Source organism: Mus musculus, chromosome 16 (genome assembly GCF_000001635.26).
Source record: "Mus musculus strain C57BL/6J chromosome 16, GRCm38.p6 C57BL/6J".
In the NCBI taxonomy this organism is placed as follows: domain Eukaryota; kingdom Metazoa; phylum Chordata; class Mammalia; order Rodentia; family Muridae; genus Mus; species Mus musculus.
The window spans coordinates 3,943,625-3,959,159 of record NC_000082.6 but is presented as its reverse complement, the minus strand read 5'-3'; the positions used below and the strand labels follow the sequence as shown (position 1 = coordinate 3,959,159).

Genomic DNA, 15,535 nt, shown 5'->3' with positions numbered 1-15,535 from the left:
GGAACTGTCTTTGTCATCACCACACTTAGCTCACTAGACCATCACATCCTGTTCTCTTCCCTCATTATGTGGGGAACATAAAATGTTGGTGTCATTTTTACCCCTCTTCCCACCTCAGTAGTATTTCCTTCACTTGTTTCTACTAGCCTCCGGAGTAACAGCATTGGACCACCGGGGGCTAAGGCTTTGGCCGATGCTCTGAAGATAAACCGAACGCTAACTTCTCTAAGGTATGTGGTCCCACTTCTGGCCAGGAAAGGGCCCAGAGGACAAAATCCTGGCTACAGGAGATACTGTAAAGTGGGGAGGATTAAACATGGAGGCTTTGGGATATGTCATCAAGCTTCACGTCCCAGATTCTTCCAATTCTGTGTGCTGCTCTAAGTCCCCAAGGTTTCTCAGGACAGTGAAAAGCCTACAGAAGCATCCAGAAGATGACATTTGGTATAGTTTGCTATGTCCCTTTTAGGAGCCTGTGGATGTATCTGTCTAGTTGAGGGTATACTACTGTTCTGTTTTCTTTTGTTTTTCTACTTATTCAAAGGAAAATTTTGTTGTTCTTGTTCTAAAATAGGGTCTGGCTAGGTAGCCTTGGCTGACCTGGAGCTTGCTATGTAGGCCAGACTACAGTTCCACCTGTCTCTGCCTCCTAAGTAATGGAATTAAAGGAATTAAAGGTGTGCACTACCACACCCAGCACCAGGAGAGTGTTTCTGTCTGTTTTTTTTTTTTTTTTTTTTTTTTTTAAAGACAAGGTTTCTCTGTGTAGCCCTGGCTGTCCTGGAACTCACGATGTAGATCAGGCTGACCTTGAACTCAGAGATCCACTGTCTCTGTCTCTCAAATTCTGGAATTAAAGGTGTGGGCTACCACTGCTTGGCAAGGTTGATTTAAATTTTTTTATTGAAATTTAATTCTATGCAATTTTATCATTTTGAAGTTTATTGTTCATTGGCATTTTGTACATTCACAATATTGTGCAACTACTACCTCTGTCTAGTTTCAAAATGTTTTTGACTGTTAGTATTTGCTTTCTTTCTCCTTTTCTCCCAGCCCTTAGCAAGTTTTCTACTGATTTATTGATTCTGGACATTTCATATAAATAGAGTTATACAGTAAGAGTTTTGTGTCCGTCTTCCTCAACTAGCATATTGTTTTCAAGTTCATCAGCACTGCAGCATATTGGTATTTTCTTGCATTTTATAGCTGAATAATATTCTACTGTATGGGCAGAGCACCGTTTGCTTATCCATTCATGTGCAGACAGACATGTAGTGTGTCTTTTTTCACACTTTTATCCAGCTTCTATCTTTTGACTATTGTGAATAATGCTGCCTGCGACATTTGTGTAGAAGTATTCAAGTACCTGTCCTTTGTCCTTTAATCCTTTGGAGAATATACTTAGAAACAGAATTGCTGGGGCACATGCAAGTCTAAGTTAAGAACTGCCAGACTATTCCACAGAGGCTGGACCAGTTGACATTCTCATCAGCAGTATGAAGCTTCCAGTTTTGCCACATCTTCACTGTTACTTGGGTGCTATGGCTCTTGATTGTAATGGGAACTACCTTGACCTCACTTTATTACACCAGTAGGTAGCATGGGCACTTTGTTTCTAGTTGTCGGGCAGCTACTTAGGGGTGATGGTCCTTGAAAATGTCACATCGTCATTGGTAAATCTTTTCACAGAAGTCAGTTGCCTCCTGTCTTGGGCCTCTAAGGCAGGTATGCCCACTGCAATATGGGTTCAGGCCACTGCTGGGCATCTCTTGCTCTGCTGGTAACACACTCCTTCTTGCCTCTTTAGCCTCCAAAGCAACGTGATCAAGGATGACGGTGTCATGTGCGTGGCTGAGGCCCTGGTCTCCAACCAGACCATCTCCATGCTACAGTGAGTGGACATGACTCCCACTGCCCCCTCCCTTCTGCTGGCCTCTGCCTTGCTCCTGACAGAGAGAACAGGAGACAATCTCGAGGCTTTCTGACCTACCTGTATAGACCCTGGAAGGCATGATGTTACCTGCTTTTGCAGAGAATAGGTTTAGCTTTGGTTTTTAAAAACCTACTTTTAATGATGGTTTTGAAATGCTTTAACTTCCCTTCTAGCCCACCACCCACCAGAGGTAGTGGAAAAGAAAGATTACTAGGATACGGGGAAAGTGGGCCTGTTTAGAAATTGTTCTTTGGAGCAAATCCCATCTGTGTTGTCAGGTCAGAAGGTCAGTTCACAGGATTCAGCAGTAGCAGCTTGAGCCACTTGCAAATACTTTACCAATACACCAGCAGTCCAGTTCAGTGGTGTCTGGATAGCAAACAGGAATCAGCGGCATTGGCATAGCCTAGCACAAACAGCCAGGCCTCAGCAGAATCCGCACAAGTCAGCAGGAGGAACCAGCAGGGATGCCAGGAACAGTTCTTTGCTATGCCTCTCTCAAGGATGTGAAGATCAGTGAAAATGTGAGACTAAGAAGCATTGCAAAGCTAGTTATGCAAGTCCCTGTCACTGTCCACTGAGTCCTATTTATATACTCTCTCCAAATATCACGTGTCCTTCACGTGTCTTGCCTAAGCATGTGTCTGTCTTAGCAAACTTGAGTCTGTCTCAACTGACATCACTCTGCCAATTGGCCAGAGTCCGAGGGAGTGGCAAGAAGCTGCCCGGAAATTTTTGGTGCATTTCTTTCTATGGAGTCATGAGAAACAGAGCTCAGCTATGCAGTGTAAGGTGAACCAATACATGCTTTTCATTAGCGAAGAGTCCTTTATCACGCTGTGTTGTGACCCAAATATACCCCTCAATGAAAACACAACTCAATTAATGAATACACGCTGTGCGCCTAGATTGGGCAGGTCTACTGCTACACTACCATCTCCTCCATCTATCTCCCTTAGAACTTGCGGTTTCTCCAGGCTATGTGCTTCTTCTTCCTCCTCCTCTGTGTCCTCTCCCTCTTCCATTTTCTTCTTCTCTCCTCCCCCTTCCACTCCACCTTCCCTTTTTTCTGCCCAATCATTAGCTCTCCTTTATTTTACAGATTGAGGTGGGAACAGGTTTAAGTTGTCCTTTTGCATGCTTGCCTTGGCAAAACACCATTCAACACAACTGACTTTCCAAAGGAACCATAAATTTCCACTTCAAATAGGTATGAAGAACTACTGAAAGCAAAACAAAACAAAACAAAACTTCTGCCAACCCCGAAAATCATCTCCACAGATGTAGGAAAAGAACACTGTACTCTTTTATTGAAAAAGCTCTAAGCTGGGAGTAGTGGCACACACCTTTAATCCCAGCACTTGGGAGGCAGAGGCAGGCGGATTTCTGAGTTCGAGGCCAGCCTGGTCTACAGAGTGAGTTCCAGGACAGCCAGGGCTATACAGAGAAACCCTGTCTCAAAAAACAAAAAAAACAAAACAAAAAAAGAAAAAGCACTAATGTGACGGTAAAAGCAGCATCATGACAATTGCCAGTGAGGTTGCAAAGACAGAGCTCCTGCCCTTCCACAGCCCAGCAGAGGTGACTCCTTCCATGCATGTTCTCAAGGGCAAGCACAGTCACTTGCTGAGCCATCTCATGGGTCCCTGTCTCTTTCCATTGTATGGAGGGTGTTCTAACTTTACACAGGAGAGGTCCTTTCCCATCTGTCCTGTACCTCTTCCCTGGGAAGTTTCTTGAGGTGGGAGGCAGATGGGATCTAGTCTACCTTGCTAGCTGGCAGACTTGTGCATGAAGTCTCTCATACAGGAGGCTGTCGATCACTCTCAGCCTCCTGCTCCCAGCTGCACCTTCACCTTAACTCTGTCAATGACCCTTTGAGTGTAAATGGAGATGGTTCCCTATTTGTCTTTGATCTCACACCTGCAACCCAGACTGGCTTTGGCCTGGGTGTGATTGTGGCTGGCTTTGCTGACAGACCCTTCTCATCTCTCACAGGCTACAGAAGAACTTAATTGGGCTCATAGGAGCCCAGCAGATGGCAGATGCCCTGAAGCAGAACAGGAGCCTGAAAGCACTCATGTGAGAAAGGTCGAAAGGCCAAATTGGTATTCTTGGGGTCAAGCACAAGGCCATCCCTCCCTACGTACTTGTGGGTAGGGGATGGATGATGGAATAGATGGGTGGATGGATGAGGGGATGTGAAGGAGGAGTAGATGGATGGGAGGTAGGTGGATATAAGAGTGGATAGATTGATGGCTAACTGGGTACAAAGAGAGATGTCTGAGGGGTTTAGAGAAGGACAGGGTAGGCCTCAAACCTCACAGGCATACTTTCATTACTGCTTCCCTGCTCTCAGAAGGAAACATCATCTCTTGGCCATCTTCATATAAAGTCTCAGACATACCTCTAAGGGCTAACCTTTAGTTCCTTCCAAAGAGTTACAATAGGGGGGTCACCTGATCACCTGTAGCAACTACAGATGAGGACAACTGAGGCTCAATTGCACTGGACACCCTTGAGACAGAGGTGGTCTCCTCTGAGCTCTGACACCTAGGCACAACCCACCACCATGTGTCTCTTGCAGGTTTTCCAGTAATACCATTGGCGACAGAGGTGCCATAGCCCTGGCTGAGGCCCTGAAGGTGAACCAGATCCTGGAGAACTTAGAGTGAGTCTGCCTGGGAAGAACTCTCCATGGTTGATAATCACCCTTGCCTGAGCCCATTTCCATGAGGAAAGCCCTACCAACCCTAGCCCTGTGCTCTCTGCCCCACTGTCCATCTTTTGTCCTGTTCTGCCCACAGTTCCACTTCTCTGCAGTTTTAAGAATGACAGTGTCCTATGTGAGCACCAGTGGCTGAAGAAAAGCTTTGGAAGGTGTGGCAGGGCTGGCTGCATTCTGCTGCCACGTTAGGATGGCTTTGCCACTTCATTTTCTCTGGAGTGGACCTAACATGTTTGCAGCCCTATGTCAAGGCTGCAAACCTCAGGGCTTATCTCCTTAAGGAGATAGGACAGGCTAAGTCTCCTGGCCTCGAGCTGGAAGGAGCTTGAAAGTGGTGTGGGAGAGGAAAGGGGGATGAGGAGAGTAGGTCCTAGGGCCCCAGCTCCATGCTGAATCCCATGGGCACGGCTCCAGGCTGGGTCAGACAGCTCCCTCCAGGTCTCAGGACAGTCACATCAATAGTCCCTTGTCCTGTGTCTGCAGCCTACAGAGCAATTCCATCAGTGACATGGGAGTGACGGTGCTGATGCGAGCCCTCTGCAGTAACCAGACACTCTCCAGTCTCAAGTAAGCCCTGACCCCCAACCCCACAGCCAGGATGCTGTCCCTTTGACCAGTGGGAATATAAGGCCTCTGGGACTGGAGAAATCTGTAGTTGGTACAATGGTTCTAGAATGTGGCACCATCCCTTTCCTTACTTTGTCAGTTGTGGCACCAGGGGGCTGCTCCCCTAAGTATAAGTCCTTCAGGTGCCATTTGTTCCTCTTAACTCAGAGCCCGTCCTTTTCCTCTGCTGTGTTCTAGACTGTCGGCAGTGCAGAGTAGGATACCGATTAGAACCCTGGCTAGCTGGAAGAGGCTCCTTCACATTTTGTCCTAGGAGTCCAAGGGCCTGTGGTTTCTTGGGGTTTGAAAAGCCTAAAACCTGGACTTGCTCTGTCAGAAGCCTCATTACATGATTGAATGCCCAGTCTTATGTCTCCTCAGCCTGCGAGAAAACTCCATCAGCCCAGAGGGAGCCCAGGCCCTCACTCAAGCTCTCTGCAGGAACAACACTCTGAAGCACTTGGAGTACGTGGTAGATAGATATGGTCTGGGGGGATGGAGGTCAAAGGGGGATTCACTTCTTCCCCTGCTCAGGTCACCATTATGGTGGGTTAGACCTTGGCATCATCACAGCGTACAAGGTTGGACAAGGGCTTGACTTGGGAAGGGTCAGCAAGGACACCTGGGATCTATCAGCAACCCTGACATAAGAACTCTCCAGCCTTATCCCTGGAGATGGATAAGCACATGGGAGAGAACCCTAAGGAGTTGGCATGGAACCATGCTGATAGGCATTAAGTCCTGTTCTTGGTTCTAGCGTCCTGGTGGCACACCCTGTAACGACACTGAGCATTCTTGGCACACCAGAGTTCTCTGTTAATCACGAGCCATATAAACTCAGTATCAGTGCTGAGCATGTTTTGGGGAGGATGGGAACTGGATCCCTAGTGACCAGGATGGAGGCTTCATGGTAGTGCCTTACTAGCTCTTGTTCCCTTTCTGTTAGCCTGACAGCTAATCTCCTCCATGACCGAGGTGCCCAGGCCATTGCAGTAGCTGTGGGAGAAAACCACTCCCTCACACACCTTCAGTAAGTCTCCCCTCCCCAGCCTCCCTTCTCCTCAGCTGCAGGGCCACTCACAAACCAAGCATGGTAGCTGGAACCTGGATTTGGGACAGGCATTCCTATCCTGGGTTTGTATTCCTGAGGTTATCCTCAGATAGACCTAGATTATGAGGCAGGAGTCATGGCTGTGACTCATGGTGACCTGTGCTTCATGGAGAATATCTGAGCTGAGGCCCTCTGGGTCCCCAGCTATACTTGGTAAAACACTGGCCCTCTGGGGGCTGAGCCTGAAGGGAACTACAGGAATCCCGCTGCCAGATCCTACACAGACTCACCCAGCCACTAGACCTCCTGGATCCCTAGAGCCTCTCCAGTCTATTCTTGTGCCATGTGGTTATGGGTCTGTATCTTTCCAGCCTGCAGTGGAACTTCATCCAAGCTGGTGCGGCCAGGGCCCTGGGACAAGCACTCCAGCTGAACAGAACCCTGACAACCTTAGAGTAAGCTGGCCTGTGGGGATGAGGGGTAGTTTTCAGGCACAGGGACGGTCTGATGATCTTTAAAAATAGTTTCCTCTACAGCTGGGCATGGTGGCACATGCCTTTAATCCCAGCACTTGGGAGGCAGAAGCAGGCGGATTTCTGAGTTTGAGGCCAGCCTGGTCTACAAAATGAGTTCCAGGACAGCCAGGGCTACACAGAGAAACCCTGTCTCGAAAAACCAAAAAAAAAAAAAACCAAAAAAAAAAAAAATCTCCTTTATCATAAGGTTTCAGTCCTCATCTGGAGGCCTGGAGGGAGGGAGGGAGGGAGGGAGGGAGGGAGGGAGGAGACAGACAGACACAGACAGACAGACAGACAGACAGAGCTGGGATATGGTGATTCAGTTTTAATTCCAGCACTTGGGAGGCAGAGGCAAGTGGATCTGTGAATTTGAGGCCAGCCTCATCTACAGAGTGACCAGGACATCTAGGGCTACACAGAAAATATTTGTGTTTGTGTATGTGTTAAGTTTGTGAATGTGGGTGTGCATGTGAAGGTGGACCTGAGTGGACAACCTCAGGTGTTGGTCCTTGCCTTTAACCTTGAGACAGTATTTTTTCCCCCTTTCTATATATGCCAGGCAATCTGGCTGTGAGCCTCTGGGGTTTCTCATTTGCTCCCAGTCTCCCTGGAGGAGACCTAGAGTTACAGACATGCTACTGCATCTAGCTTTATGTGGGCTTGGGCATCTTAACTCTGGACCTTCTGCTTACAAGGCAAGCCTTTACCCACTGAGCCGCCTCCACAGCCCAAGGCTTAGATGTGTGAGCCTCCTTTGCATCACTTTGTACTTTCTTCTCCATCTTTCATACATCTCTAGCTGGCACTTCTCACTCTCTTGCTGCTTTAAGACACTGGTGTTCCTCAGGGTTCCAGTTGCTCAACTTCTGATGACTCCCACATCATTACCTGGGTGATTTGAATGAGAACAGCCCCCATGGGCTCATATATTTGAAGATGGTGGCCAGTTGGTGGAACTGTGTGGTTAGAATGAGGAGGTGTGGCTATGTTGGAGGAAGTGAGATACTGGGGATGGACTGTGGAGGCTTCAAAAACACAAGCTATTCCCAGTTAGCTCTCCCTGTCTTATGCCTGTGGATCCAGATGTAAGCTCTTAGCTACTGTTTCAGCACCATGTCTGTCAGCTGCCCGCTGCCACATTCTCCACTATGATGATGATGGTCCTAGACTCTCATCCTCTGAAACTGTAAGCCTCCAACAAACTCTTTCTTCTCTAAGTTACCTTGGCCATGGTGTGTTATCAAAGCAATAGAAAAGTAACTCAGAAACTAACCCAGTAGTGTCCCTTCTAGCACAGCAGTCCACAGCCATGTTGCCTCGTACCCTAAGTGTCTCAGGTATTGCAAGTTGCTGCATCCTTTTGCATGTAGGCCTGCTTTTAGTTCTCCCTCTGACCACTGGGACCAATCATTGTGCAAGCTTGGGGCTGGGCTCCCACCACTCCCAGCTCATCTGCAAGTCCTTCTGACTTCTCCACTGCCCCTCCTACAGCTTCTGTCAACTGCCACCATCCAAGCCATTGTGTGACCTTCATCCACAGCTAGGCCATCCTCTTCAAGCTGCTAACCAGAGAGCTTTCTAAAACATCCATCTATCTTATAAGTGACTGCACATGTAACCCTGAAGCCTGGATTCCAAGGTCCCTAAAGCTCTGCCTCTTCATACTTCAAAGCTTCTGCTCTCATCATTCCATGAACTCAGCTGTCTCCCAGGTTTCTTTAGATGTTCCAGTTTTTTCTGTCTCTCAGTACCTGGTTTGGCTTAGTTTATTTCCTCTGGGTACCACACTGGGGTAGGGACTTCGCTGGTCTTCCCTGTAGCTTAGACCTGGCCTATCAATTTGCTCATTTAATTGTGCCTTCCTAGCTGAGTTCTGAGAGGGCATTAATAAGTTGTCTATTGTGGTAATAAAACATATAACCAACACCAACTTGGAAAGGAAAGGATTTATTTCCCCTTACAGCTTGTAAGCCAGTCCATCTCTGAGGGAAGCCAGGACAGGAATTTAGAGATAGAAGGGGTAGAGGCCACCAAGGGGTGCTGCTCACTGGCTTGCTCAGTTCATTTTCTTATATATCCCAGGACTACCTACCCAGGGTTAGCACTACCCACAGTTTGATGGACCATCCCACTTCAATAAATAATACATAAATTGGCCACAGGCTGTTCCTGTTCACTTGTCTCAGATGACTCTAGTTTGGGTCAACTTGACAAACACTAGCAGTACAGGGCAGAATGGTGCTTGTTGCTTTGGCCCTCAGTACCTGGGACATGCTCAGATGCTTGCTAATGAACACAAAGTGTTTCCTGACACATGGCAATGTCCATTTGTCCCAAACCCATTTATTGTCCCAGAATTTGCTTTTGTCTTCCAACTGGAAGTAGGAGAAAAGATGCATAAAGCCTAGCCAGCAAGAACGGCAGAGCAGGGCGGTGCTGGCACATGTCTTTGATCCCTGCATTCAGGGGGAGAGGGAGGAAGATTTCTGGATTTGAGGAAGCCAGGGGTACACAGAAAACTATCAAAAAACAGCCTCCCTCCCCACCTAGAAGAGTGGTGCCGAGAGGACTTCAGGTAAATCTTCCTGTTGGTTTTGAAAAGCACACTTTTGGTCTCAAACCTTGTTGATAGCAATTTCTATGTCTCTTTTCTTGTCTGCCTTGGACAGTTTGTTGAGATAAACACAGACTTTCTAGGTTCCTGTGTGCTTAATGCTTATGAGGCCAAGGGCACAATGGCTGCCCAACAAAGACAATTATCTAAGGTGACTTGATGTAGGTCTGGTGTGTGTAAAGGGACCAACCCCATAGACCTTTCCCAGAGAGTTGGCTAGAACTCTGTTTATACCAATGGGTCACACTGTGTTCAGCTTACAGGAGAATGCCATAGGGGATGAAGGAGCTTCCTCAGTGGCTGGCGCACTGAAGGTGAACACAACCCTCATTGCTCTCTAGTAAGTCCTGTGGGCGTGGGAGCCAAGTAGATCACCCCCTTCGCCACCCCCTCATGCCACAGCCATCTTTGTTTATTAGTCTGGGAAAGCTGTTTGGCTTTTCTAATATTAGTGATTGGGTAATCAAACATGTAGGAAGGATTGCAGGTATAGACAGCATTTGCCCCAAGTCCTTCCAGAAGACTACCCTATCTCCATCCATATCATATGTTCTCAGGTGTCAAAATAGAGGTGGGAGATGCAGTGTTCTTGGAAGAGTCACAGGAAAACAGTCCTTAGTGCCATTTCTCTACAGAACAGGGAGGGAATTCCGGTGCAGGGCAGGGAGAGGCCTGGAGCACAGGAGGCCAATTACCCACTGATTGCATTAACTCTTGTATAGCCTACAGGTGGCCTCCATTGGTAGCCAAGGGGCCCAGGCACTTGGGGAGGCCCTCACTGTGAACAGAACCTTGGAGATTCTTGAGTGAGTATTCCTGGTGACGTTGACAGATGTTTGCTGAAAAAAAAAAAAACCCTGAAGCTACAGATTCAAAAGGAATAACTATGAAGACAGACATCTATACAGACAGATAATTTCATGATCTTGTGGGTTTTATGCTCCATCTTGTCTGTCCCCACTTTGTCTTCCCCTGTAGTCACTATGGCACTATGGGTTGGGCCTGTTCCAGATAAACAGGTCCAAAGACTCTATTTAGTGGTATCTCCCCAACCCCACACCCCAGGAATCAGCAGCCAACTCCTGGTGTTGGTGGGGCTCCCCACATGCCCATGTCCCTTCTGCTCACCAGGGTCCTGAACCACAGTGCACTGTGTACCGTGGGATGGAGAGTTACTGCTCCTATCTCAGCCTAGGTTTTCCTTCTCTGGAGTAGAAAAGGACAGGCTTCCTCTAAGTGCATAGGAAGAAGCCATCCCAATTCCTGTGATTGGTAATGTCCAGATAAGCCCATACCCATCCGGAGGGACATTAGTGTCACCCCACAGCCTATCTCTGCACCTTAGGCTTCTCACTTGCCCTGACAGCTTACGAGGAAACGACGTTGGGGCAGCTGGAGCCAAGGCCTTGGCAAATGCTTTAAAGTTAAACTCCAGTCTCCGAAGACTCAAGTAAGTGATGTGTGACCCACATGCAAGCCAAAGCAGCCAACTTCTGCCAGCACTTTTCAGATAAGTACACAATTTCCTCTGGTTAACTGCAGTGTTCTGACTATTACTGACCACATCCACCGAAGGTAGCTTTGCTCGTTCTCCTTAAATAATTTACTTATAATTTACTTACAATACAAAGTTCTGGTCTTGAGTAGAGTACCTGGTTACAGCTTAGAGGTCAAATGTCAGTCTAGCAGTTGCTATGGTGCCTGTGGACAATCAATCAGAACTGCTCATGCCATCCTCATCTCCTTATGTCTTTTCTGTCCTGAAGACTCACCATGGTTCTCCATTTCTTCTCTGTCTAGTCTCCAGGAGAACTCACTGGGGATGGATGGGGCCATATTTGTTGCCTCTGCACTGTCTGAGAACCACGGTCTGCACCATATTAAGTGAGTACTGAGTGGCACCCATCTTTTCCAGCGACTTTGGCTGAGCCCCAAAACTGCTCCCAGACCAGGTTCTGCCTTTAGTCCAGTTCTGGGAGTGAGGTGATCTGAAGACACTCTGACAACTCCACGGGGAGACTAGGTCTAAGAAGGAATGTGCCAGAGTGGTGTGTGTAGGAGGGATCCTAGAAGGGCAAATTCAGTAGGGTCCTGAATTCATTATAGTGACAATCACTCTATTAAAGACAACCTGAAGATGCTGAGGTCTGCCCTAACTCTTCTGTCCTAGTCTCCAGGGGAATCCCATTGGGGAGTCTGCTGCCAGGATGATCTCAGAGGCCATCAAGACAAACGCTCCCACATGCACTGTGGAAATATAAGGAAAGTTCCTGGAGGACCATGCAGACTCAGCCAGAAGCTTCTTCTCAGAGACCTCTGCTCTCTGCAAGTCTTCCTGGAGTCGGAGATGCTGCTGGGCCAGCTCTAAAGCTGCTCTCAACAGGAGGGGAAGGCGCTCCAGCAGAGTTCACAGGCATCTTGCCTGCCCAGGGTCAGCCAAAGGAAAATGGCTATTGTTTTGGGATGAAGAAGGGAAGGGTCTGCCACCAGGGTCTGGCACTCAGGAGCAAAGTCTCAAAGCTCCACAAAGTAGGAGGTTGGTCCTGGCTTACTCATCCCCAGGGTCTCCACATGACCCAACTCAAAAGAACATAAGACAAGATAATGACAGTGTTCCTGCCCTGCACACTCACATGGCTGGCACCATCAGTCTCTGCAGTGTTCCTGCCCTGCACACTCACACGGATGTTACCATCAGTCTCTGTAGTGTTCCTGCCCTGCACACTCCCATGGCTGGCACCATGAGTCTCTGCAGTGTTCCTGCCCTGCACACTCACATGGCTGGCACCATCAGTCTCTGTAGTGTTCCTGCCCTGCACACTCCCATGGCTGGCACCATCAGTCTCTGCAGTGTTCCTGCCCTGCACACTCACACGGTTGGCACCATCAGTCTCTGCAGTGTTCCTGCCCTGCACACTCACATGGATGTCACCATCAGTCTCTGTAGTGTTCCTGCCCTGCACACTCCCATGGCTGGCACCATCAGTCTCTGTAGTGTTCCTGCCCTGCACACTCCCATGGCTGGCACCATCAGTCTCTGCAGTGTTCCTGCCCTGCACACTCACACGGTTGGCACCATCAGTCTCTGCAGTGTTCCTGCCCTGCACACTCCCATGGCTGGCACCATCAGTCTCTGCAGTGTTCCTGCCCTGCACACTCCCATGGCTGGCACCATCAGTCTCTGTAGTGTTCCTGCCCTGCACACTCCCATGGCTGGCACCATCAGTCTCTGTAGTGTTCCTGCCCTGCACACTCCCATGGCTGGCACCATCAGTCTCTGTAGTGTTCCTGCCCTGCACACTCATACAGCTGGCACCAGTCTCTGCAGACTTCAAGCCCACTAAGCACATTAACTTGCCCAAAGGTGACAATGGGTTCATTTTTTCAAGAGAAGAAGAAAGTTTTGGGGTGTGATCCTTAGATACATATGGAGAAGATATGAGAAATCTGGGAAGATGAACGAAAGGTTAATGCTAAGACTCTGGAGTAAGGGTTCAGTCTCCAAGGCTCCGCACTCTTTATAAGATCTCTCAAACATCTACCATGCCTGCCATAGTTGGCGTCCAGCACACTGGTTGTCCATAGCGAATTACATGTTGATACCTTGATGCCATTACCCTGATTTTAAGCTTTCAAAACCTCTCCAGTGGCTGTAGCTTTCCCCATGGAGGAAATAAGCTGTGCTTCCCTGTGGCAAATTTCTTCCATTGTCTGACTGAAACAAGAAAACCTAGGCGAACTAAGGCACTAAGATAAATGCTTATAAAGACCACAAAGTACAGGCGTGGTGGCACACACCTTTGATCCCAGCACCTGGGAGGCAGAGGCAGAGGAATCTGTGAGTTTGAGGCCAACCTGGTCTACTTAGTAAATTCCGGGACAGCAGAAACTACATAGTGAGACCCTGTCTTAAAAAAAATGAGGGGGCTGGTGAGATGGCTCAGTGGGTAAGAGCACCCGACTGCTCTTCCGAAGGTCAGGAGTTCAAATCCCAGCAACCACATGGTGGCTCACAACCATCCATAACGAGATCTGACTCCCTCTTCTGGAGTGTCTGAGGACAGCTACAGTGTACTTTAAATAAATAAATAAATAAGTCTAAAAAAAATGAGTATGCAGGAGCTGGACATGTGGAACACACTTGTAATTCTAGTGCTTGAGAGGACAAGAAAGGAGAAGCATAAATTTGAGGCTAGCTAAAACTAAAAAGTGAGTTTCAAAACAAAAACCTAAAACTTGAGTATTCAGAAGACTTATCATGGCAGTTGACAGTTGATAGTGAGAGGTGATGCTGTATATGTAGGAAAAAAGGCAACACAGCAAGTAACGAGACAAATGCAGCCTTGACAAAGAGATTAGATTTAAGCCAAGAATAGCCTGTAATCCCAGCACTTGGTGGAGGCAGGAGGATCAGTAGTTCAAGGTTGTCTTTGGACACATAGTGAATTCAAGACCAGTTTGTGCTACATAAAATCCCATCTCAAGAAAACAAAGGAAAACAAGTGACTAAGTTGGGACAAGTGAACAAACATCACGTGTGACCAAGAGACACAGCGCTGATGGAGTAGTTCTGCCTAAAATGTTTACCCAAGCCTAACTGTAGCGGTATGGCCACACAAGACCCAAACAGGAACTGTTGACTAGGCAGCTCTGCCTGCAGAAAGATGTTATAGCAGCCTGGAGATTGTTTTAAATTAAACAGGAAAAAAAAAAAAAAAAAAAAAAGACCTAACAATGAAATACATGATCCTTAATTGTCTCTCAGGCTGGAGCAAAAATACAACCTTCAAAGAATATTACTTGGAAAGGGAAAGTGTACTCCCTTGGTTTGAAGGGTAGTGTTCCTGGGTACAGAATGCTAGCTTTCTTTGGTACTTTTATGATGTTGCTCTCTGACTGGGGTTCCATCCAGCTCTCGGAAGTGGTCCTGGGCTCCTTCTCTTGCACTGCCAGCAGCAGCAGCAGCAGCAGAACCACCACCACCACCACCACCACCACCACCACCACCACCACCACCACCACCACCACCACCACCATGCTGCTCTGTCCTTCTGACTTACCTTGTTTCTGGCCAAAGCTTTCTGGACAGCAGTCAGTCAGCAAACGAAACCTGGGAAAGCTCTAACCTATAGAAGCCTAGTGTGTGGGGTGAGGGCCTAGTGTATGTGGTGAGGGCCTAGTGTATGTGGTGAGGGCCTAGTGTATGGTGTGAGAGCCTAGTGTATGGTGTGAGAGCCTAGTGTATGGTTTGAGGGCCAAACATTGTAAGGAAATAGGGTGCTCTCCAGAGATTCCCAGAGCAAGTTCCACCAGACCTACAAGGCTTCCCTTTCCAGAGTCTACTCTTGAGGCTTCCCAGCTGTCTGGCTTGCAAGGTCTCGAAGCCAAACTATGGGTCTAGAACTGAGATAAACCGCTAACTGGACAGTGGTTTGGCTTTCTCCCTACTTGTTCTTTGTTTAATTTTGGACAGTTTCTGCTGCTGTCTTCTGCATTCTCTCCACAGCACATCTTCTGCTGTTAAGTGCAGCCTGCTCCTTTCCGTCTCAGACCTTAATTCTGTTAGGATGAGGCATCACCTTGGCTCCTCCAGCTTTAACGCTTCCCTCTGTTTTCCACATCACTGAACAGTGGTTGTCATTCACTCTGGTCTCTGCTGTGGTCCTTGTGTATTTACTCCCTATGAAAATTTCATCCTCCTCTTCCTCCCTGCTTCTCTCTCTTTTGCTTCATTCTTCCTTTTGTCTCCCTTCACCCCTCTGTTTTTGCTGGAATTCTGGGAGAGTACAGAGATAAGTGTGTTCTGTCCATAGGTTTATCTGGAGCTCTCTCCTGACTGTGCATTTGTCAGTCATGACTAGACACACATACTATATGTGTGTTAGTGTATTTCCAAAGTGTCCCTGAAACTTGCTCTTTGTACCTCCTGACTGCTCTCAGTTAACAAATACTCAATTAGGACGCCACAACTCGAAGCACTTTTCAATACAACTTTCCCATAAGGAGTAGTCCCCAAAGCCTTTTTATCCTCTCAGCATCCCTTTAGACACTTGGATCTAGTTTAAGGCCATCACCTGAGCTCGTC

General features: G+C 47.8%; 1 protein-coding gene across 10 annotated transcripts in view; it reads left to right on the top strand.

Moving 5' to 3' along the window:
- Positions 1–15,353, top strand: part of Nlrc3 (NLR family, CARD domain containing 3) — a 35,211-nt gene extending 19,858 nt beyond the window's left edge. For 3 of the 10 annotated variants that reach the window (XM_030249120.1, XM_011245902.2, XM_011245906.3), the window contains 13 exons: positions 147–230; positions 1,808–1,891; positions 3,932–4,015; positions 4,521–4,604; positions 5,145–5,228; positions 5,649–5,732; positions 6,214–6,297; positions 6,690–6,773; positions 9,707–9,790; positions 10,173–10,256; positions 10,796–10,900; positions 11,251–11,334; positions 11,621–15,353. In XM_030249120.1, coding sequence (XP_030104980.1) covers positions 147–230; positions 1,808–1,891; positions 3,932–4,015; positions 4,521–4,604; positions 5,145–5,228; positions 5,649–5,732; positions 6,214–6,297; positions 6,690–6,773; positions 9,707–9,790; positions 10,173–10,256; positions 10,796–10,900; positions 11,251–11,334; positions 11,621–11,711 — 1,120 coding nt within the window. In that variant the 3' untranslated portion in view covers positions 11,712–15,353. Of the gene's footprint in view, positions 1–146; positions 231–1,807; positions 1,892–3,931; positions 4,025–4,520; positions 4,605–5,144; positions 5,229–5,632; positions 5,733–6,213; positions 6,298–6,689; positions 6,774–9,706; positions 9,791–10,172; positions 10,257–10,795; positions 10,901–11,250; positions 11,335–11,620 lie in introns of those variants that run through there. The other 7 variants (NM_175547.4, NM_001081280.2, XM_030249121.1 and 4 more) reach the window with 5 other exon arrangements.
- Positions 15,354–15,535: the final 182 nt, after the last annotated feature.